This window comes from Camelina sativa, chromosome 2 (genome assembly GCF_030686135.1).
Source record: "Camelina sativa cultivar CO46 ecotype springtype chromosome 2, ASM3068613v1".
Lineage (NCBI taxonomy): Eukaryota > Viridiplantae > Streptophyta > Magnoliopsida > Brassicales > Brassicaceae > Camelina > Camelina sativa.
The window spans coordinates 3,679,777-3,704,773 of NC_141881.1; the positions used below are offsets into that span (position 1 = coordinate 3,679,777).

General features: G+C 38.7%; 1 protein-coding gene and 2 pseudogenes across 1 annotated transcript; 1 reads left to right on the forward strand and 2 right to left on the reverse strand.

The window, feature by feature from the left end:
* LOC147948224 (uncharacterized) lies at nucleotides 1-15,990 on the forward strand (annotated as a pseudogene).
* A 989-nt stretch (nucleotides 15,991-16,979) lies between these two features.
* LOC104716905 (putative aminotransferase TAT4) lies at nucleotides 16,980-19,898 on the reverse strand. The gene is made up of 7 exons (XM_010434381.2): nucleotides 19,530-19,898; nucleotides 18,546-18,885; nucleotides 18,217-18,435; nucleotides 17,919-17,978; nucleotides 17,692-17,847; nucleotides 17,486-17,579; nucleotides 16,980-17,377 (listed from the first exon to the last, which is right to left on the reverse strand). Exons 1-7 carry the CDS (start codon nucleotides 19,778-19,780, stop codon nucleotides 17,223-17,225), a joined length of 1,275 nt encoding a protein of 424 aa, XP_010432683.1. The 5' UTR covers nucleotides 19,781-19,898; the 3' UTR covers nucleotides 16,980-17,222.
* Nucleotides 19,899-22,432: 2,534 nt separating this feature from the next.
* Nucleotides 22,433-24,770, reverse strand: LOC104748052 (uncharacterized; annotated as a pseudogene).
* Between the last annotated feature and the right edge of the window lie 227 nt (nucleotides 24,771-24,997).

Consider the following 24,997-nt stretch of genomic DNA (forward strand, 5'->3'; position numbering starts at 1 on the left):
ATGGTGTCTCATCCAATTCAAAAGGACATTGTTAATTGCTTTTCAGAAGAAGTAGTTCACTCCATACTTCAAGACATTGGTAATGATGTATTTGCTCTATTTGTTGATGAATCAGCTGACTCTTCTAAGAAAGAGCAAATGGCTATAGTATTTCGTTTGGTTGATAAAAATGGTATAGTGAAAGAGAGATTTGTTGGACTTATCCATGTGAAGGAGACATGTTCTTTATCTCTGAAATCTGCTATAGACTCATTATTTGCTAAATATAGTTTGAGTTTGAAACAGTTGAGAGGCCAAGGCTACGATGGAGCAGCAAATATGAGAGGTGAGCTTAATGGGTTGAGAACATTGATTTCAAGAGAGAGTAGTTCTGCGTACTATGTAAATTGTTTTGCTCACTAACTCCAATTGGTTGTTGTTGCAGTTTCAAAGAAACATTTTGAAGTTGGAGATTTCTTTGATAAGGTTTCTGTGTTAGTAAATGTGGTTATAGCTTCTTGCAAAAGAAAGGATTTGATGCGAGAAATCCAGCGGGCTGAAATTGAGAAAGGAATAAGTAGTGGTGAAATTAAGACTGAAAAAGGGTTGAATCAAGAGTCTTCACTTCAAAGACCAGGAGCTACACGTTGGGGATCTCATTATAACACATTGTTGCGGTTAGTTGACTTATTTTCTTCTACAATTAAGGTCCTTGAATATGTCTAGGATGAAGGTATAGATAATGCCCAAAGAAGTCAAGCAAATGGTCTTCTCAAATACACTCATACTTTTGATTGTGTATTCTATCTACACTTGTTGTTGCTTCTTCTAGGACTAACAGAGAATTTGTCAATGGCTTTGCAAAGAAAAGATCAAGACATTTTAAATGCTATATCATTAGTTGAATCCACAAAGCGAGAACTACAAAAGTTAAGAGATGGAGGATGGTATTCTTTTGTCAAGAAGGTTTTAGATTTTTGTGAGAAACACAACACTGAGATTTTTAACATGGAGGAAGACTTTATTGATCCAAGGAAGCCACAAAAAAAGACCAACATAACCAATTTGCATCATTACCAAGTAAATTGCTTTTAGGGTGAATTACTCAAATGTTACTCATTTTAGGTAATATTACCAGAATCTACAAAAAACTTTTTTATTACTAGAATGTTTCAGGTATTTTCAAAATACCCAGCGTGCCCCTGTTTTATGTTACCGGAAAAAACGTTATTACAAAAATGCCATTGCCACGTCAGACGCCACGTCAGAAATCGCTGACGTGTAACCATAACTCAGCCGTAACACGATACAGAGTATGTTGCGGCTGAGTTATCGGAAAAACATTTGAGTAAGAGCGGACGGCTGAGTTATGAAAATCTGGCTGAGTTATGCTCATAAGTCAGCCAAGCGTTATGGCTGACTTATTAAATTTGGCTGAGTTATGCGCATAACTCAGCTGTAGTAATGGCTGAGTTTTCACCTGATGGTTGAGTTGTCAAGATTTTGGCTGAGTTATCGCTACGACACGGTTGAGTTGTCAAAATTTTGACTGAGTTATCACAACGACACGGCTGAGTTGCCATTTTCCGACAGGCTGAGTTATGAAAAATGGCTGACTTATGAGATGTAGTTACGGCTGAATTATGGTAAAAAAAACTATAACTCAGCCGTCATAGGCTGATTTATCGACAAGTCAGCCGTTTGACGGCTGACTTATTGGCAAAAGATTAATTACTAGAATGTTTTTCAGTTACGGCTGACTTATCAAACGATACGGCTGAGTTACATATTTTCAGTTCATGAAGCGGCTGAGTTTGGCAGCAATTTTTTTTTGCTTTTTAATTACTGTAATGTTTTTCGTGTTGTGGCTGAGTTTTAGTTAGGCTGAGTTATGGTATTGTTTCATGGCTGATTTGCCACGTCGGATGCAGCATCCATGTTAGCATTCCATGTCATCATCTTTTTTCTCCGGAAATACGAAACGTTGTTCGACTCTGGTTCTTCAACTGGTTTAATAAGTGAACTATTTACCTTCTTATTCACCTTGTTCTTCTACTTCTTCTTCACTTTCTTTTTCACACCTTGTTCTTCTACTTTTGTTCTTCTCCACCTTGTTCTTCATTATATTTCATGGATCCAGTGCCGGTACTAGTTGTGTCCGGTAATTGGATAAAGACACAGAGATATGTATTTAACTCCGACGAGAGAGGGTGTATAGTTGTGCAGATAGATGGAGGCACAACATACGACAAGCTTGTTAAGCTTGTTCTTGAAGACTACGGATTGGACTCGTTTAGACATGAGCTAAAGCTGAGCTACATGTTCTCGAACAGGGCAATGAAACATATGGCGCATGATACTCCACCAGTTTTTGTCTCCAATGATCGACAGTTGCAATGTTTTTTGGGGCTATGGAAAACCGATCAGCTACGTCTCTGTGTAGAGTTTTCGGCGAAAGAGTCTACAGAAACTAGTGGAGCTAGAGGAAGTATGATTCGGCGAAGCAGAGACTCGAAAGAAGAATCTACATACGAAGTGTGCGGTGGGGGATTTGAAGGCACTTGTTTTGATTATGGTAAGATTGTTGACAAAGAAAACAAAGAAGAAGCTGTCGAAGTAGCATCTGACGAAGAAGAAGACGATGAATTTTCAACCCGATTTGATGTTCTCGACGACTCCGATGGTGAGTCATCTGATGACGAGAAGTTTTCTGTATTGGGCAAGCCTCAGAGTACAGTGGAAGACCCACCTACTCCACCTCCTCATAAGAAAGCTCATAGAGATGATAACTTTGCCGGATCGAAGATGAATCCGGAGGCTATTAGGTTGAAGGTGTCAACGCTAAAAATTGCTGTAGGACAACGATACAGTAGCAAAAAGCAGTTCAGGAATCACGTGAAACTTATTTCGGTTAGGGATGGATTTTATTTTAATGTACCAGTCTCAAATCCGAGACAAGTGGTTTTTAGGTGTTGGGTTAAAGGATGTCTTTGGACAGTTCGTGCATCTGTACAAGGGGATGACCCGGATTTTCATGTTCGTGTATACGATTCGGAACACACATATTCTGTGACGGAACGTTCTACTAGATGCCGTCAATCAACAGCTGATGTACTGGCAGGTCTTTACAGGGACTATCTTGGTGATCTTGGTCCGGATGTTAAACCTAAAAGTGTCGGAGTCATTTTCAATAAGCAATTTAGTCTAAAGGTAATTACTATGTTTCGACTGACTTATTGATAATAATGGTTGAGTTATAGGTATGTATAGGCTGAGTTACTTATTGATAACAATGGCTGAGTTATAGGTATGTATAGGCTGAGTTATTTACATTTTACGGCTCATTTATTGATTATTTAAGGCTGACTTATTCGAATGTATCGGCTGAGTTATTTATATATTATGGCTGATTTATTAATTTGTTGGTGTCGACAGATGGGTTATTGGAAGGCATATCGAACGCTGCTGAATGCAAAGCAGATCCATCAGGGAACTCTTGAGGAAAGTTTTAGCGAGTTGCCTTCTTACATATTCAAGTTAAAAAGGGAAAATCCGGGTACAGTCACGCGTCTTCAAATAGGTGATGAAGATAGATTCAAATATGTTTTTATTGCTTTTGGTGCGAGTATTGCTGGGTTTGCTTTCATGCGCAAAGTTTTTGTTGTCGACGGAACGTTTCTCCATGGTAGTTACAAAGGGACACTTCTAACAGCCCTAGCTCAGGATGGTAACTTTCAAACTTTCCCATTAGCTTTCGCTGTTGTTGACACTGAAAATGATGAGTCTTGGCGTTGGTTCTTTACACAACTCAAAGTTGCCATTCCAGACGAAAAGGATCTTGCGATAATCTCCGACAGACATCAGTCAATAGGGAAAGCGATTCGTCAAGTGTATCTGTTGGCTTCACGTGGAATTTGCACTTACCATTTGTATAAGAACATCTTGGTGAAGTTTAAAGGAAAACATTTGTTCCCTCTGGTGAAAAAAGCGGCAAAGTGTTTTAGGCTAACTGATTTTAATGAGGCTTTCAATGAGATTGAAGCACGTCATCCCGAACTACATGGATACCTCCAACGAGCTGGTGTCCGAATGTGGGCGCGTGTTCATTTCCCAGGTGAAAGGTACAATTTAATGACAACGAACATTGCAGAATCAATGAACCATGCACTGTCAAATGCTAGAAGTCTTCCCATAGTTCAACTTCTAGAATCGATACGGGATATGATGACCAGATGGTTTTCTGAACGGAGAGAGGATGCGAAATCGCAGCAAACAACGCTCACTCGAGGTGTTGAGAAACTATTACAGGTAATTTTACATAAGTCAGTCGTCAATGTTGATAACTCAGCCGTAACAGTTACCATATCTCTGCCGTAATTGTTTCCTTATCTCAGCCATTACCATTATAGTTTCCATAACTCAGCCATTGTTGTTTCAATAACTCAGCTATAATTGTTTTCATAACTCAGCCTAAAACGTTTTTGTTTTTTGTTCTACTCCCTTATAGGACCGTGTCACTGGAGCAAGACTTATGGAGGTACAAACGATATATGCTGTACGTGCTGAAGTGAAATTTAGAAATCAAAAGTTGCACATGCCGTCGTTTTGACCACGAGAAAATACCATGCATCCATGCAATCGCAGCTGCAGAGCATATGGATGTGTCTCGTATATCCATGTGCGATACGAAATTTAGGAGTGTCGATTTGGTTAACGGATGGGCTGGTTCAATCATGCCTCCAGATGAATCATTCCCTGCTCCTGAAGTTGTGGATAATCAGAAGTGCTTGCCTCCGATTATTGTGAACCAGCCAGGAAGACCAAAGAAGCGTAGGATTAAATCATCTTTGGAAGTTACCACTGAAAATAAACGCCCTAGGAAGCAACACGCATGTTCGCGATGTAAGGAAGTTGGGCACAATGCGAAAACTTGTGCTCTATAGTTTATTTTGTGTTATTACTCATCTGTCAAAGTATTATAACTTTATTTTGTGGTATTACTCATCTGTCAAGTAGTATAACTCAGCCATAGCACACTATAACTCAGCCATCACATGAATCGACGAGATATTACGTCCTGTATCATGATAACTCAGTCGTAATAAACTATAACTCAGCCATATAATCAGTCGTATAAATCAGTCGTTTGTTTTCATATTATTTCTTTGATAACTCAGTCATGACATGAATCGACTATATATTTTGTTTTCCCGTAAATGCTATAACTAAGCTGTAAATTTTATAACTCAGCCATGACATTAAACTTCGCTAAAATCGTTTTGATTAGTTTCCATTACACTTCATCCAAACAACAACAAAAAATATATATAATAACAACGCCTAAACGAGAGATCTCTGGTCGGGGGAGCCCGATCGAAAAGTTTCGCCACCAACCCTCTAGCGTTCTGGACGGTCCTGCAATCGCAGAACGGAAGCTGGGCCAGATATGTCAGTCTCCAATGGTTCCTCCACTGCGAGTTTGTTCAGCGCAATTCGACAGAAATCTCGTACCCGTTGTAAGGCCTCTAGCCTTTCGATTGGCAATCCGGAGCCTCTGGACATCATGTCCTCTATAAAGGCACATGGGCCTTCAAGAAGATGGCGCTCGCGGAAGGCTTCACTCGACGACTCCAGGAAATTGACGTATCGGATTAACCTAGTCAAGCAAGCTCGATAGGCCCAGACATCCGTCACGAACGGGAAGGCAGTTTCCCTCAGGGGTTCGCGATCGCCTTTCGGGAGATCGGGTACATCCATCTGATCGACCAGTTCTTTGCACGCCTTGTGCTCATCAAGTAGACGGACAATTCGCCAGTGTGCCAAGAAGTAACCTTCGACGATAAGGTCTTCCAAGACTAGAATGGTTCCCTCTAAACGGTAAAAACGATGGAGCTGGTCAAGTTTCAGCCGAAGCGCTCGAATATACGCGCCCATCCTCTTTCGCCGAGCTCGGTACTCTCGGAGTTCTAGCTGAAGGGGAGACACACCGGGGTCGACAGTATTTGAGTTCGGAGCGACCTCACGAGATCGGGACGTCTCTCCTACCTCCTGTGGAATGGGATTTTCCGGCTCCCGATTGCCAGATGCGGCGGCTATCCTTTCCCGGGCCTGTCTCAGCAATGCGGATCGAGTTCTTGCTGGCATCCTTCTATTTCTTACGCTGGTGGAAGTTAGAATGATTTATTCCCCCAACCTTCATCCCTATTTATATATAGTCATGGGATGTAACCGCCGCTGAGTCCACCAATCAGACTGCAGCGAAAATTCCGCTGTGTCCCGAGAATAACTATAAAAGACCGTGCAACACATTTAATGAAACGCGTCTTTCGTTTTCCCATAAAGCTATAACTCAGTCGTTAAGTAATATTTTGGCAAGTTAACCTAATAATTACAAAAACATTTCTTTTGATAACTCAGCCATATAGATCAGTCGTTTGTTTTCATATTGTCTTTTTCGATAACTCAGTCATAACTCACTATAACTCAACCATGACATGAATCGACTAAATCTTTCGTTTTCTCGTAAAGCTATAACTCAGCCGTTAAGCAATTTTTGGCAAGTTAACCTAATAATAGACGCGACCTTTTTTTTGATAACTCAGCCATATAGATTGTTCATTTTGATAACTCATCCGTTATTTACTATAACTCAGCCGTCACATGAATCGACGTGACCTTTCGTGTTCCCGTAAAACTATAACTCAGCCAATACATGAGAGTAGATACTAAAATGTGGAAGCATGAAAGGTGGATACATAGACTTAGCCGAAGAAAAAAAGGGACGTTTAATACATGAAAAAGATGGGAAACTATACGAATAAATGGAAAATAATTATTTTAAAATAAGCAGAAATTAGAGTCACAAATTGATAAGGTAAAACTAAAAATCACTGCTGGAAACCCTAAAGGATCTCCGAGACTTTGAGGGACAACCACAGAAGGTAACAGTTTTCGCACGTGATTTCATAGTCTCCATAGCGGAGAGAATGGAAACTATAATACAAACAACACATCACAGCACAAACGGGTTTAGGGAGTGACGGGCTGTCAGGATAGCGATGGGAGGCTGAGTATGAGTTTTTCCGGGCCGTCTTATAACGAGATAAATCATCCAGAAAATAATTACCGTTTACAATGGCATCCGAAGACTTCAGAGGATAATGATTTGCATCAAACAGCTGGAGGTAATGAACGGCCATATCCTCATTCCCTTGACAAATACTTAGTACCCCACATGCTAAGGTGGCATAACCATCGGCCGGTACAATACGACTGAGAATATCAATCCCACGCTGGATATCTCTATCCTCAGCCACAACCCTTAGCCCTTCGAAGTAAATGGCAATGGGGTTGCCGGCGTCAAAGCATTTGACGAAGAAAGGCCTGTGCCGCCCTTCATTTTGGAGGCTACCATCAGGGGCATTGGATGTGTTGATTTCTGATGGATCAGTACAAAGGCAATATATAGCAGCTGTCTTTAGAACTTCATCACTGTATACTGCATTTTTTCCCCTACGACCATCCCTTAAAATAGAACCAAGTGCGGTCCATCCACCATATTCTGCAGCATTTTCTGCAACAAGGGAAACGATTTTGATGAAAACGTCGTCGGGGAGATCCGGCATCTTGGGTGCTAGCGCGAACATAGTGTTGAAAAAAATAATTTTATTCTAGTTTGTAGTTGAGAGGTAATAGACTAAAAACGGGAATATTATAACTCAGACACTTGGTTCTATTTGTAGTTGAGAGGTAATAAATAGACTAATGATTTTAGGGTTAAGCATATTTTGGCGGGAAACCATAAGTTAAAACTATAACTCAGCCATAACATGAATCGACGTGACCTTTCGCTTTCCCGTAAAACTATAACTCAGCCGTAAAGCAATATTTTGGCGGGAAACTAAACAATAAAATTATTGCAAGTTAACCTAATTTATTGGTAAGCAATATTTTGGCGGGAAACCATAAGTTATTCCTGTAATAGACGCATCGACGAGACCTTTTCAGATTATTCCTACTGATAATTCAGCCATTACTAACTAGAACTCAGTCAATACATGAATCGATGAGAATTATGGCTGAGTTATCATTAGAAACGAAGGTCATTTCTTCAAATTGTTTATAATGATAACTCAGTCATCATTCTCTATAACTCAGCCGTCACATGACCTGTAACTCAGCCATATAGATTGTTCCTATAACTCAGTCATAACTCACTATAACTCGGCCGTTAAGCAATATTTTGGCAAGTTAACATAATAATAGAATCGACCTTTCTTTTGATAACTCAGCCATATATTTTGTTCATTTTAATAACTCATCCGTTATTCACTATAACTCAGCCGTCACATGAATCGACGTGACCTTTCTTGTTCCCGTAAAACTATAACTCAGCCAATACATGAGAGTAGATACTAAAATGTGGAAGCATGAAAGGTAGATACATAGAATTAGCCGAAGAAAAAAAGGGACGTTTAATACATGAAAAAGATGGGAAACTATACGAATAAAAATGGAAAACAATTATTTTAAAATAAACAGAAATTAGAGTCACAAATTGATAAGGTAAAACTGGAAATCACTGCTAGAAACCCTAAAGGATCTTAGAGACTTTGAGGGACAACCACCAAAGGTAACAGTTTTTGCACTTGATTTCAAAGTCTCCGAAGCAGAGAGAACGGGAACACATCACAGCACAAGTGGGTGAAGGGAGTGGCGGGCTGTCAGGATAGCGATGGGAGGCTGAGTATGACTTTTTCCGGGCCGTATCAAAACGAGATAAATCATCCAGAAAATAATTACCGCTTACAATGGCATCCAAAGACATCAGAGGATAATGATTTGCATCAAACAGCTGGAGATAATGGATGGCCATATCCTCATTCCCTTGACAAATACTTAGTCCCCCACATGCTAAGGTGGCATAACCATCGGCCGGTACAATACGACTGAGAATATCAATCCCACGCTGGATATCTCTATCCTCAGCCACAACCCTTAGCCCCTCGAAGTAAATGGCAATGGGGTTCCCGGCGTCAAAGCATTTGACGAAGAAAGGCCTGTGCCGCCCTTCATTTTGGAGGCTACCATCAGGGGCATTGGATGTGTTGATTTCTGATGGATCAGTACAAAGGCAATATATAGCAGCTGTCTTTAGAACTTCATCACTGTATACTGCATTTTCCCCCTACGACCAGCCCTTAAAATAGAACCAAGTGCGGTCCATCCACCATATTCTGCAGCATTTTCTGCAACAAGGGAAACGATTTTGATGAAAACGTCGTCGGGGAGATCCGGCATCTTGACCGACTTAACCGAACCGAACGATACAATAAATTTTCCAATTTGATATTTTTTAATTGGTATGTTTGGTTTATTTCGGATATATTCGGCTTAATTTCGGTTATATTAGGCTAATCTACTTTATTGCAATATATTTTGGGTTATTTATTAGAATGACTAAATAACCGACTAAACCGAACCGACCGATAAAATAAATTTTCCAATTTGATATTTTTGAATTGGTATGTTTGGTTTATTTCGGATATATTCGGCTTAATTTCGGTTATATTAGGCTAATCTACTTTATTGCAATATATTTTGGGTTATTTATTGTTAGATATTAATATAACCGACCCATAACCGGAAATAACCAATTTTTTTTTGATTTTTTGATTTTTTAAAAAAATATTCAAATGGTAATAATATTATTATATCCATATTACCACCTTAAACCATACACATTAAAACACATTAGAACCAAATCCAAAAATGAAATAATCTGAACCCTACATCTCAAACCCTAAACCCCAACCCTAACCCTAACCCTAACCCCTAAACGTCATGTGTTGTATGTTTTACACATCCTTGGTGAGAATGTGTAAAAATCAATCTTTCTCTATAATTATTACTTTTTATTGGTTATAATAATTGTAATATTCATCATTCAATTTTACATTTAAATGTTGAGTTATAATAATGTAAATTTACAAATATTTTATAAGTCAGCCGTGTAAGTCAATAACTCAGCCATCACTTAGTCACTTTGTCGGAATTTTAAGATTTTTTATTCGAATTTTGAGTTCAATTTTTTAATTATTTTGTATAATATATTGTGAAAAAACTGACTTTATAAATTGATTACGCGTGTGGATCTGAGCAGGCACAGAATTATTGTTTGGGCTTCCCCAACAACACTTTTAGTAATATCGAGGCACGGCACGAAAGACTAAACGAAGCCGTACCAAGTACATAACTCAGCCATAACTCACTCATCCGTACGAAGTAGATAACTCAGCCGTTCGAAATATATAACTCAGCCATAACATATATGTTTATTCAATATTTAATTATAACTCAGCCGTGTGAAGTACATAACTCAGTCGTAACATTGAAAAGATACTAAACAAAGGACTTTCTTATCCAAGTACAATTCCTACTAAAAGAAATCCAAATTTTTCCAATATCCAAGTACAATTCCTACCAAAAGAAATCCAGATGTTTTTTTACATATCCAAGTACAATTCCTACCAAAAGAAATCCAAAGGTTTTTTTACATATCCAAAGTGCAAGTCCTACCTACCAAAAGAAATACAAATGTTTTTTACGTGAACTGATTCATAAAATCAGGTGACTCATCGAAGATTTCTGCTGCCATTTTAACACGTATACCCTGGATGTTTTGATCACAGATTCCATCGAAAGACACACCAAGTGCTAGACATTCTATAAACTTTAAAGCGTACACGCCACAGTCACCAACCTGTACGTTTTGCGGGACCTTGGAGACTGTCCTCCTCCTGAAGGTAAACTGTTTGTAAGTAGGTGTACGAATTTCGTGAGGAACGTTCGCGTTCATCATTGCTGGAATCATCCGCGTAAACGCCCTACAAGCATTCAGCATTCTAAGCTCACTCTCTCCGGTTACTTGTCCCACAATGCTATCATAGCAATCAATATGCCTTCTATTGAGATCCACGTGCAGCGCCACCCAGTGATCGCCTCCAGTTTGTGGAGCAATATACAGGTGATCCACATCTTCTATCCACTTCAAATTAGTTTGTTCGTCTGATGGAATCAAACCTTTAACTAATTCTTCATAACAATTGCCAGTCATTGTAAAAAACTTGGGTGCGGACATGAACATCGGATAATGACGGTGAACCATTTCACTAGTGAACCACGGGTCTATAAACGCAATGCGTTTGTTGTGGAATGGGAAGGGATCTTGTTTGTACCTACACCTAAGGACTCTCATAAACGCGCCCAAGTGCTGTACAACAGAAAACTGAGTAGTAAACAACAACGCAGCCATAATGTAATATAAGTCAGACAACGATAACAATAACTAAGACATTAAGATAAACTTACTTCATCAGTAAGCCACCCATATCTACCATATTCTTCTGGCTTCTCTGGCCAGTCCTTTCGTTCGGTGATTAGCACCCTATAGAATTCAATTTCCATTCCGCCTTTGCCTAACGGGATATTCCTAACAAACAAATAAACACAAGTTAATATAATGTTAACAAGCTGTTATTAACTTGTTAAGCAAAAGGGTCTAAAGGGTCATACTCGGCTTTCTTTAGGTGCTCCAAAAGTTTCTGAACCTTGACCGGATCAACAGGTGCCAGAGGATCATATATTCCAGGTCCAGGTGAACAGTTCTTCCTCATGCACGTCAGTCCGTTGTCTCCAATATTAGGGAAAATCCAGCTTGGATGATCTTGTTGTGTATTCAATGCACTCCCATCCGCTGACGGCTTAACACTCTCCAGCCTTAAAGCTTTAATTCTATCAAGCCTAATCTTTTCCTCCTCCTCAGATTCAGGTTCAAGTGAGTCGGTTTCAGTAAAATACTCGTCTGTAATATCTTCTGCACCAGCTTCTGAACCTCCAGGTAGTACAAATTTCAATGGCTTAACACCAGCAGCCACAACAGCAGCAGTAGGATTTTTAGGCGCCCTACCTCTACCTCTACATCTACCTCTACCTCTACCTCTACCTCTACCTCTACCTCCACCTCTACCTCCAGCCGCAGCTACTTCTTTAGCATGCTTTACTGCAGCTACTTCTTTGGGCTTCTTTAACGCAGCTACTTCTTTGGCCTTCTCTGCCGCCTCTAACTCTTTGGCCTCCTCTGCCGCCTCTAACTCTTTAACATTTCTCCTCGTGGAAGGCCGTGTTTTCGTATCACCTGGTCTCTTAGTAGCTGGAGACTTCTTAGCATCTGGAGAAGTCAAATAGTTCTTTTCCTGTATATTAAAATTATAATAACTCAGCCTAAACATTCTGAAAAATCAGCCATAAAACAAAGATAAATCAGACATTATAATAACTCAGCCTAAACATTTTGAAAAATCAGCCATAAAACAAAGATAAACCAGACATTACCTTCTCTCCCGCCTCTACCTCTTTGGCCTTCTCTGACGCCTCTAACTCTTTGGCATTTCTCCTCGTGGAATGCCCTGTTTTCGTATCAGCTGGTTTCTTAGCAGCTGGAGACTTCTTAGGAGAAGTCAAAGAGTTCTTTTCATGTATATCATAGCGAAGACAATTAAAATTATAATAACTCAGCCTAAACATTCCGAAAAATCAGCCATAAAACAAAGATAAACCAGACATTACTGGCTCTCCCGCCTCTAACTCTTTGGCCTTCTCTGATGCCTCTAACTCTTTGGCATTTCTCCTCGTGGAAGGCCCTGTTTTCGTATCAGCTGGTTTCTTAGCATCTGGAGACTTCTTAGGAGAAGTCAAAGAGTTCTTTTCCTGTATATCATGGCGAAGACAATTAAAATTATAATAACTCAGCCTAAACATTCTGAAAAATCAGCCATAAAACAAAGATAAATCAGACATTACCGGAACTTTTGGTGGACCTTTTGATGTCTGAAGTTCCTGTCCATGTCCCAGGTTATTTAGTTCCTGTCCCATTTTTAAAGTCTAGTCAGTCGTGCTCTTTGGAAGCACGAGCTCTTTCATCTGTTTGAGGTCCGTCTCAAAAGATCCAAGCCTGGTTTCAATCCTTTCATCCATCTTCTTCTCCAGATTCGCCGATACATTTTCAATGTTCCTATCAACGGTGTCAAACCTTGTGTATAACTTAGAGATCAATTCGTAGAGATCATCTTCCCCAACATCTTCCTCCTCACTTACCTTTTTTTCTTTCTTCTTCCTCTCCTGTGCAACTCCTTCACTAGTTTCCTGACTGTTGGAAACTTTCATCTTCTGAACTTTCCGCTTCTTTGCGGGAGGAGATTCAGACTCAACAACTGCTTCAGCTTTCTTTTTCTTTTTCTTCTTATCACTCCCTTTAACATCCCAAAAACCTTTAACAAACGTATTCAGATGTATGTCTTTGATCAGGCGATCGATTGTTGGGTCGTCTTCTTCTTCTGGCCACGAATGAAATAGCTCGCAGCCATTTTCCTTCATAACCATATTAATCACATGCAGCTGTAACATAAGAGATTATGAAACCCATCAGTAAGTTTTAACTCAGACAAGACTAAAGCATAAATCAGTCATTACTAAAACATAACTCAGCCAACACTAAAGCATAAATCAGCCATTACTAAAACATAACTCAGCCGTTACTAAACAATAACTCAGCCATAACTAATCATACTCATCCATTACTAAACAATCACTCAACCAGATATAAACCTTACCTCACCAAGCGCTTTGATCTCTTCAGCAATTGCGGTTTCCAGCGATGAACGTGTACGGTTTCCACCCCATTGAAGCATCGGTATGCCACCATCTTCAGCTGATGCATTCCCAAACCGTTCTCCAAAGCATTTGATGGACTCATACGCCCAAACCTGTAGCACGGGTGTAAACCCGCTAAGGGTGTACGACTTTCCCGTAGGGTTCAGTATCTTTATGGAATCAACAAGAGCTTCAAATGCTGACCGACCCCACGGATACGTCTTCATTGCTTCATCATCAAAAACTCTTTTGGCACTTTCATATGGAATTCTAGAGTTATGATGCAAACCATAAAGTCCAATGTGTTGAAGAAGCAACAGCCCCAACCATTTACGATGATCAAGGTTAACCCATCCCCGACACACTTTTAATGCTTCCCTGAGTTCAAGTAGCGTTGGACCTGCCCCACCAGACACTTTCAAAAGTCGGAAGAACTTTTTGTGTTCCTCTTCAAGTTCAAATTGTTCAGTAGGCATTGGGTCTATGTTTAACCCCGTCAGATAATGAAATTCATTCAACCCAAACCTGATAGGTTGATCGCCGACCACAAACCAAAGCTCCTTCTTATGTACCCTTAACTGGTTACATAGTAGGAAATGAACAAACTTACCAGACCAGACGAATTGGCTATCAACTAGCTTAGAGATTATTCCAATTGGTACTTTCTTCGTTTCATCCCACGCATCCAGTCCTATTGATTCCCTAATCTGAGGGAATTCTTTCATCCTGAAATTTGTGTTTATATCTCTAGACTCTATTTTAGCGTATAGTCTTGGGGGGTAATCCCTTGCTTGTTCTTCAGAAGAAATAATCACCATCGACATCTGTTATAGTTCATAAGTAAATCATAACATAAATCAGCCATAACATAAAACAAACTCATACATAAAGCATAACATAACTCAGCCACAAACACATAACTCAGATCTAAAGCACAAAATATCTCAGTCACAACTCATCCGTCCGCAAAATAAAACAAACAATAAATCAGCCATCGAATCGAATAAATCTAACAAATCAGCCATAAACCCTAAAATAACTGAGCCGCAACATAAAACAAAAAGTAAATCAGCCATCGAATCGAATAGATCTAACAAATCAGCCGTAAACCCTAAAATAACTGTGCCGCAACATAAAACAAAAAGTAAATCAGCCATCGAATCGAATAAATCTAACAAATCAGCCGTCATTAATAACGGCGACAATCAGCCGTAAATCATCGAAAAAACCCACATTCAGCCGGAAAACTCGAAATTAAACAGTCGACACATACCGGATAGACGAAGACGAAGAAGACGAAGAAGACGAAGAGAGAGAGAGAGCCAATTGAAGAAAGAGAGTGCGACGACGAAGAAAGACGGTGAGAGATGACAGCGAGAGATGACGGCGGGAGATTGACGGCAAGAGAGTGGACAATGACAGTATCGCCGGCGACGACAGACGAGAGTTTCGATAATTTTTTTTTCTCGCGGTTTGTGAATAGTTAAAACTATTCACTTTCCCTCTCTTTGATATAAACGAGAGAAAACAAAACTGTGAATCTAAAAAAAACTGCTTAATGACGTGTTAATTCATGTCTGATGTGTATTTTAATTTGTTGATGTGTATTTTTTTTTTTACTCAAATTCGGAAAACAAAACCCAAGGGGTAAATTGTAATTACACCAGGGCACTAAACATTCTAGTAATTTTCAAAAGATTTATAGATTTGAGTAATAAACCAACTTTTGGATAACATTTGAGTAATTCTTTCTTGCTTTTATACCGTTTTGGATATGCAGCTTCAAGAGTTTAATGATCGCTTCAGCGAGGTAAACTCTGAATTACTCGTTTTCACATCAGCCTTAAGTCCTATTGATTCATTCCATGATTTTGATAAAAAGAAGTTGTTGAGATTGGCTGAGTTTTATCCTGAAGATTTTAGTCGTGTTGAGTGCATATCTCTTGAGCAGCAACTTGGTATTTATATTGATAATGTGCGAAGAGATGAAATGTTTGCTGAGTTGAGAAATCTTGGAGACCTAGCAAAAGTGATGGTAGAAACCAGGAAACATCATTCTCATCCTTTGGTTTATAGGCTTTTTAAAGTTAGCTTTGACTTTGCCTGTTGCAACCGCGACTGTCGAGAGATGTTTTTCAGGAATGAAGATTGTGAAGACCATATTACGGAATCACATTGGTGATCAATTTTTAAGTGATTGTCTCGTTTGTTATATCGAAAAAAAAATTATTAGAAGATGCAACCAATGAAACTGTGATAAAAAGGTTTCAAGCTATGCATGACCGTAGAGTACGTTTGTAAACTTTTTTACTAAGAACTTCAATTTTCTTTTTAAGTATGTTTTTTGCACCCACTCCAGTATTTTTCTGGCTCCACCACTGTGTATATCTATTAGTTACGTTACATTATCAAAGATGAGATCATATAAGTTATAATAAGGTCACGTTGTATAGCTAATTAGAGTATCTGTAAAATACCTGCTTAATATGAGCTTCAGAGTACGCGTTCCCATTAGGATTGGGTGGGTTAATAATAAGTACTCGCACACGTGTTCTCGTCCACAAGCGCACGGACGCTGTCAAAGTCGATCTCATAGTTCTTTTCGCGGAGGAAAGTATATTCACGAACCTCAAATTTATTGTAGATTGCGTGGACCATGTCCCATGGAAAGCCTGGCTTCGGATGCAAGATGTTGGCTTTCGGTGTAGCCAAGATATGATTTCAATTGCAAGCTCAATGGCTTGTTTGCATCCAACGGTCATAAACACGTCATCTGCAGTCAGTTTCTTCGGAAGATCTCGATTTAGACACTCATCCACAGCACTGAGAATAATGGAAGCAAAAAAAAATTGTCATGGAAGATATACCAAAATACATAATTGAGTTAAGGTGAAACCAGAAGTGTTATGTACAGGGGGCTAGAACATATTTTAAAACAATTTTTTTTGTGGGACAGTTTTTCTTAGGACTTTTCAAGAAAAATATCTTAAATGATCAACGATTATTGTAGATAAAGTGAGAAACTAAAGTTTAGTAGTTTACCATATCATATAATATATATATATATATATATATATATTAGATTGCATACTTTTTTATTTATTGTTTTATTTCATTTTGTTTTGGATTTTTTATAAACAAAAGTGCCCTTGCCTACAATTAGAAATCCGATTTAACAATCAACATGCTTTTGAATTACACGACACGACCCATGTATGTTGAAAATACTTAGAGATAAACACGCCAATATTGGTAATTGCACACGAATCCATGCATATCTAACAATCATAAAAGATAAAGTCTTAATTTTATTTATTGAAAAGTAGGAACGCATTACATGGTTATTGGTGATAAGTACACCAATTTTATTAGTAGAAATATTGCAATCTACGAGAAAACATTACATGGTTGGTGTCGTGTAATTTTATTAAATACAAGTACGATACGAATGTGTTCATGACTTAACTCAGATCAATAACACACACGTTTATTTTTATAGCATATGTAAAACACACGATCCATATTGACCTTTTTTACTTGACACCATTGACGGCTTTGACTGAAGAAGCTTCAATTACAGTGGAGTGGCGTTCACAGAAGCTCTTCAGTCTTGCAAATGCATCCTCCAAAGCAAAAATATCCATGTCGATAGAATGCCTCGCCCAGTTCTTTAGACCAAAAGCAATCCCTAAACCAATCCAACATGGTAACATATATATATTGTTATGCGAAAATTGTCTTATAAGCTAAACTGTTAAATTACCGTGATCATAGGTAATGAGAAATTAATCTATACCTGGTAAGAGGATAAGGCATTCTTCAGTAGCAAGCTTTTCACAGAATTCTTCATCATCTTTAATGTCCGCAAACAGTGACAAGTTCAGCTCGGTCTGGGAGAAGAGAAAAAGCATGTATATACTATATATATATATGATTTATTTCAAACTAATACTAGTAATAAGAAGTCAGAAATGTTTAAGAAATGTGGTAATAATAGAATACCCATAAGAAGGTACAGGCTTCAGTTTTCAAGTAGCAGGTTAGGGCTGGTATGTCTTTGAGCTTAGCAAAGGCAAAATCCGCATTCGCTTTCAGAAAACTCTGCCTCATCTCGAAGAACTCTTTATGAGTTTCCCCCAAGATGGTGGGAATAGCTGCCTACATGATAAAACTCACGAATTCACCTTATTATATGCATGCAAAAAAAAGAGAAGAAAAAAAACCCATACCTGGATAACAGTTGCTGGTTTATTATCTATCGCCAGAAAATTCTTAACAGCAATTACGATCTGTCCAAATATAGCAAGATTAGGAGTTTAGGACAAGGAAAACTAAGTACATGTGAACATTTTCAACTCTTAATATGGACGAGAAACAAAATTTGATTTTCATAGAGATTTAGTATGTTAATGGCATGTAATCTCATTGTTTGCACCGTAAAAAACTGTTTTTAACTTAGAAATATACCGACGATATAAAGTAATTGTAGTAATGTTTAAAGAGTGATCTGAAAAAGTGGATTCGGACCTTGTTAGATTGGAAGACACCATCTAGATCGTGCAATGCGAGCCAGCCCGTTCGCCATCCGGGTACATTCCATCCCTTCGATACAGAACCGAGACTCATCACAGGTACGATCGACGAGAATTTCGCCATGGGAACAAAGGGATTACTCCCAAACACAGTCCATCTAAAAACTTCGTCAGAAACCACCATTATCCCTAGTTCTCGAGCCAACTCAGCCAGCTTATATATAAAGAGATATTCAATAGTTACGTTACACATTATCAAAGATGAGATCATATAAGTTATAATAAGGTCACGTTGTATAGCTAATTAGAGTATCTGTAAAATACCTGCTTAAGATGAGCTTCAGAGTACGTGTTCCCATTAGGATTGTGTGGGTTAATAATAAGTATCGCACACGTGTTCTCGTCCACAAGCTCACGGACGCTGTCAAAGTCGATCTCATAGTTCTTTTCGCGGAGGAAAGTATATTCACGAACCTCCAATTTATTGTAGATTGCGTGGACCATGTCCCATGGAAAGCCTGGCTTCGGAAGCAAGATGTTGGCTTTCGGTGTAGCCAAGATTTCAATTGCAAGCTCAATGGCTTGATTGCATCCAACGGTCATAAAAACGTCATCTGCAGTCAGCTTCTTCGAAAGATCTCGACTTAGACACTTTGCCACCGCACTGAGAATAACGGAAGCAAAAAAAATTGTCATGGAAGATATACCAAGATACAATATAATAGAGTTAAGATGAAATCTCCGTCATGGAAATTATACATTTGTATAATTATGCTATTTAGAAAAAAAAAAAAAAAAAACTTCCATCGGAAATCTATCGGAAACGACGAACATTTTCTGGTTCATCCTGTCGAAAATCTGTCGGAAACGACGGAGATTTTTTGATACTGTTCCGTCGGTAATATCGTCGGAAATATATTTCTGACGGATATCTGACAGAAAATTACCGACGGATATCTGACAGAAAATTACCGACGGGCTTACCGACAAGCCAGTCTCCGATGGATTTCCGATAGGTGGTTACCGACGGATTTACCGACAAATCGACCATCAGTATATCTGTCGGTAATCTGTCAGTAAATGCTTGTCGGAAATCCGTCAGTAATTACTATCGGTAATCTGTCGGTAATGAGTGTTTATGACGGCTTACTGATGGTTATGCTCGTCAGTTCTAAGCTGTTTTCTTGTAGTGAGTTTTATATAGGGCTAGATCATATTTTATAACAATTTTTTTGTGGGACAGTTTTTCTTAGGACTTTTCAAGCAAAATATCTTAAATAATCAGCGATTATTCGATGTATATATTACCTTTTAGCGGCGGGAAGGCCAATACTTGGAGCATAGGCGTTTCCAGTATCGTTAAGGACAGCTTCAACGACTGCCTTCTTAGCGGAAAAGGAAGTCTCGGGGGCTTCACTTAGAGGGGGCAAAATGGGTTTTACATTAGGGTCACACAGAGCCATGATTCTGGAGGTGTAACTGCCTAGGGTGGCAGCTGAAGCCTTTTTGGCTGCTTCGCTACCACTAAACTGCCAGTTGACGTAAATATTTTTCCCCATATTTCTTATATTTCTCTTGTTTAGATTTTTGGTTTGGTGATTGTTTTCATCGCTATGAGTGGGATTATATAGTACAAGTCTCTACATTTTTCTGTTAGAATAAAGCATGAAATGAAGTGAATTGAAGAAGTAAAGAATTGATGTTAAGTAAGAAATGTGAAGTAACGAATAAAATATGTGTATAATATGAAGTAAAGTATGATGTGTGTATGATGTGAGGTAAAAAATAAAACATGTGTGTAAAATATGTGAAGAAAGGAATATGTTATGTAATGTATATTTCCTAACACATGAACTATAGACACTTTTTTTTGTGTTTTTATGAACTATAGACACTTAAGCTTATGTATTAAGATAACAACAGAAAGAAAATAATAATGTATCTCGAGACCACCGTACATGTTAGAAACCTGGGTTTCCTTCTTTCAAGGTGATCACAAAATGTTGAACATTAACGATACATAATTAAAAATAATTATATTTGTTTCATAGATGAGTAGAAAATTAGAAAATACATCGAAAGAATTTCTCAAAGATACATGCATGATTGATGTGAGTGATAAAACCACCAATTTATTTATCACAAACTCTTAATGATTTATTTCGTATCAGCAGCAAACCATCCCATTTATATTTGGGTTTCATTTATATTTGGGTTTCTGAGCATTTTAGTACATTTTTAAAACTTAATTAGAAATATAGTACAAACATTATTTAAAATTAGAGAAACAATGTGTATAATAGATATGGCTGAGAGATTGCCAAAAAAAAAAAGATATGGCTGAGATAAGATAAAGAGTGGGTAGTGTTGATATATGTTACATTAAGGATAAGACCATAGTGCTTCTTGTTTTTTTTTTTTTTTTTTTTTTTTTTTTTTTTTTTTTTTTTTTTTTATATTAACACACACTCTCTCAATTTTCTTGTCTCTCACTTTTTGTTGACAACTTTTTTTTTTGTCGTTTTCTTTATTTCTTTATTTGAAAATATACATAAAACAACAATATAAAAACAAAATTATTTATATTATTTTGTTTCTTTTTCTTGTGCAATCACATTCCCCTCCTACATAAATATTTGGTAATATAACTTTTTTTTTCCAAAAATTTTTAAGCCAAATAAAGTTTTTGTTTTTCTCTATTTTCTTACATTTTGTTTAATTTTTTTAAAAAATATTATATATATTTTTTGTATCTGTACACCTTGTTAAGTATACAGAGGTGACCTTGCAAGAAATGATTGTCGGAACTGTGCAAATAACGACAAAACAAAGGAAACGATCATATTGTAATTTGTAGGGACGGTAAAAATTCTTTAAAACTTCCCGCGTAACAAACAGGCCGTCAGATATAGATGGACTCACGGGCCTAGAGAGAGGATGTGAGACCCATTAAAGAAAGTGGGCCATGGACTAGAATTAGACATGGGGCCTACTTAGAGATGGCGGTCGGGGCGTTACAAGTGGTATCAGAGCCCAACCCAGACGAGTGTGGAGTCCGATAGACTCACACCGTCAGGGGGTGATAGTCTTGGTGCGTAACAAAGACGTTGCTATCTGTTAGTGGGGATGAATTGTGACACCCGGGCTTGCGGAGAGGATTAAAATAATTGATTTGGTCACCTATATATGTCACCAAAGTGCACTTATCTTTTCGGTCAAGGGTCCTGGGAGAACTCCACAGTTAAGTGTGCTTATGCTAGAGTAGTCTCAGGATGGGTGACCTTCCGGGAAGTGACTATGGGAACTGTGCGAGTGAGGACAAAACACAGGAAAAGATCATGTTGTGATTTGTAGGGACGGTAACAAGTTGAAACCTCTCAGACGTAGCATACCGGCCATCAGATATAGATGGGCTCACGGACCTAGAGAGAGGACGTGAGACCCGTTAAGGAAGGTGGGCTCATGTATAGAGATGTCGCTGAAGGTTGGGAATTAGTAGAGATTCTTGCTTAGTGCAGTGGAAATTACAATGAGGAATATGATCCCAGCTTAATGGGAGGTGTTGATTCCTCATAAGGGCATAGAAAGGATCTAAAAGCCTTAAATGAGAAGCTTGAGAAGCCAGATAAACTCTTTCTAACCCAACATAAGCAAGTACATGTGCACTACAAGAAAACATGCCATTTGCGACACCTGTAATGGTCGCTCAATGGTCGAAAAAAAGAGTTTTGCGACCACTTAGCAACTATTTGTGATGGTCGCTAAAAACGGTCGCAAAATTTGTTGGTCGCAACATGGTCGCTTATTTGCAACTGATTTAAGACTTGTTAATATAGTCGTATATTAGCGACGTTTGTGTGACCGAATGTGGTAGTTGCAGTTTCCGACTAAACTGCAACCAAAAACTCTATTTGGGGACCTTTTGTGACTATTTATGTAATTTGGATATGGTCACGAAGTGGTCACATTGTTTGAATTGGTTTGGTCACAAAGTAGTTACATTTTTTGAATTGGTTTGGTCACAAATTAGTCACGGTTTAGCAATCCTAAATTTGATTAATTTTGGATTTTTAAATGATATTAATCAAAAGTAATGATGATTTAAGGTAATAATCATGCAAACTTATCATCCTAAACAAAAAGATCATCCAAAAAGTATTCAAAAGCAAAACAAGTTCATTAAAAAAAAAAAAAAGGGAATTGCAACAAGTTCAATTAGAAGCAGTATTAGAGGAAGGAGAATTAGCAGCTGGACTGGAGACTGGTGTGGTTCCTGGTGTGGTTCCTCCGCCAGTGAGTTGTGCATTGGTTGCAGGTGCGGTAGCTGGATGGGTGGTTGGAGGTGTGGATGATTCAGGAGGAGAAACCATAAAAGCTTCAAACTCATGATTTTTTTCTTTCATATAGAGGAGAAGCCTCTTCAGTTCAGCTTGAGACTCTCGGTGTTCCTGATCACGTCGTGCATTCTCAGCCTCTTGTTCAGAAATCTTGCGCCGAAGTTCATCTTGAAGCTCCCCAAGAGTTGTTGAAGAAGCACTTGTATAACTCTCTGCCCTTTTCCTTTTCTTTAGTGTCTCCACAAGTGATCCAAGTCCAAATGGGTTGCCTTTGTGGTCTGTATGAGTACACTAAACCAAGAGATAAACATTCAGTAATCATCACAGACTAAATGGAACCAGATTTAAAAAAAAAACAGACAGAAACGAAATTACCTGAAGGAAGATTTCATTTCTTTCATCAAGGGAAAGATTATGATGTGTTGAACTCTCTGAACCATTTGGACCATCTACCTCTGTTTCAGCTTGTCTCTCTTCTATGGTCCTATCATATGTCTCAGCAACTTGTTTGGCTTTTTGATCCACAAATATTCCATCCGGACGAGTGTGTGTTTTAAGAAACACTTCCACTAGTGACACAGGACGCCCCAACTCTTCCTCCTACAATGATAGTGAAACAGATTAAATCATGTAAATATCAGAAAAAACATGGAAATATCAGAAAAACTTTGAGCTGAATTCGATAAGTCTTACCATCTCTTGATGAATTTGCACAAATGATTTCTAACCAGCTAAGTGTTTGTGCACTCCAAGACCTCCACGATCAGAGTTTCTGCACTGTGAAGCATTCTCACTCTTCTCAATTGCATCAGGGGTCTTCCAATATTCCACCATAACAGGCCATAATTTTTCACCAATCCATGGTGGTTGTACACCACTCCTCCTAGCTTGACTGACAATTCCTTTCATCCTTTTCTTGGCTATCTTCAAGAAACCTGCTTTAACGAGCTTAGTAATGTCGATATCCCAATTGTACTTCCGCTACAATAACACAAAACATAGTTAGCAACAATACCAAAACATAGTTAGCAACAATAACAAAAATAAGGAGTAAACCTTACCGCAAATGTCCTGAAATATCGCTCTTGAATGTTGACTGGAGTAACCTTCCAACTGTAGTAAGGCCCATCAAACTTTCTCCTCAATATTCCAGAAATCGCTCGAGACAGCTGACCTTTCTGCCGGTTAAACCTGTTACATAAAATGAGTAAGTCTACTACTAAATATGGACTTGAAACAATTGAAACAAACTATTGAATATCAAACAACCGACACTTAAAGCAACAACTATACTTATTGAATATCAAACAACAACTATAATTATTGACACTTAAAGAAACAACTACAAACTTAGACTTATTAAATATCAAACATAGACTTGTTGAATATCAAACAACAACTAGAAACTTAGACTTATTGAATATCAAACTATTGAATATCAAACACTTAAATCAAGAACTACAGGCAACACTTATAGACTTATAGACACTTTTAGCAACAACTACAAACACTTAATACGATAGCATTTTATACCATAGCATTTCAAGAAACTACAAGCAACCGAGTAATCAACAACTACAACCGTAATCAACAACTACAACCGAGTAGCAAAGGAAAGAGTTTCATACCATAGCGTTTCTTGGCCAGGGATAGGATGCTCAGACAAGAGTGGTAGATGTTCTCGGCCTGGAAGTCTTAGCAAACCATCCAAAAGCTCTTGGTAGTAATCGACATTTGGATTTTGTTGCTCTTGGTTTCCTTCTTCACCATTATCTTCCTTTTCATGATTAGGGTTTTGTTGTGGTAGCAGTTGATGAGGAGGGAGTTGCTCCGGTTGATGAGTAGGCGGTTGATGATGAGGAGGCGGTTGATGAGGAGGCGGATGATGAGGAGGCAGTTGGTGAGGATTTGTCCTCCGCGGTGGATTTGTACTCAGCGGTGGATTTGTACTCGGCGGTGTAAGTTCCCTCCGCGGTTCAGGTTCTTCCCTTGACGGTGGATGGGTACTCGGCGATGGACTCGTTATCGGAGCTGGATTTGTCGTCGGCGGGAACTAAGAAGGTCGACTTTGGTGTGAATGGCTTGTCGACTGCGTCCGTTGAGAGGGGTTCAACGATTGAGAAGACAAATTGTTACTCGGATCATAGATTCGGACACCGGTGGCGGTTCTGGCACCGCGACCTCTGGAAGAAGCCTTACCCTTAGGAGGCATTAGATCGATTGAGAGGAAGGAGAGAAAAGAGACGATTGAGAGATTGAGAGAAGGAGACGATTGAGAGATTGAGAGAAGGAGAGGATTGAGAGGTTTGAGAGAAGGAGAGGATTGAGAGAAGGAGAGAATTGAGAGGTTTGAGAGAAGGAGAGGATTGACAGAAGGAGATGATTGAGAGGTTTGAGAGTAGGAGAGTTGAGAGGTTTTCTCTCGAAAACCCTAAATCG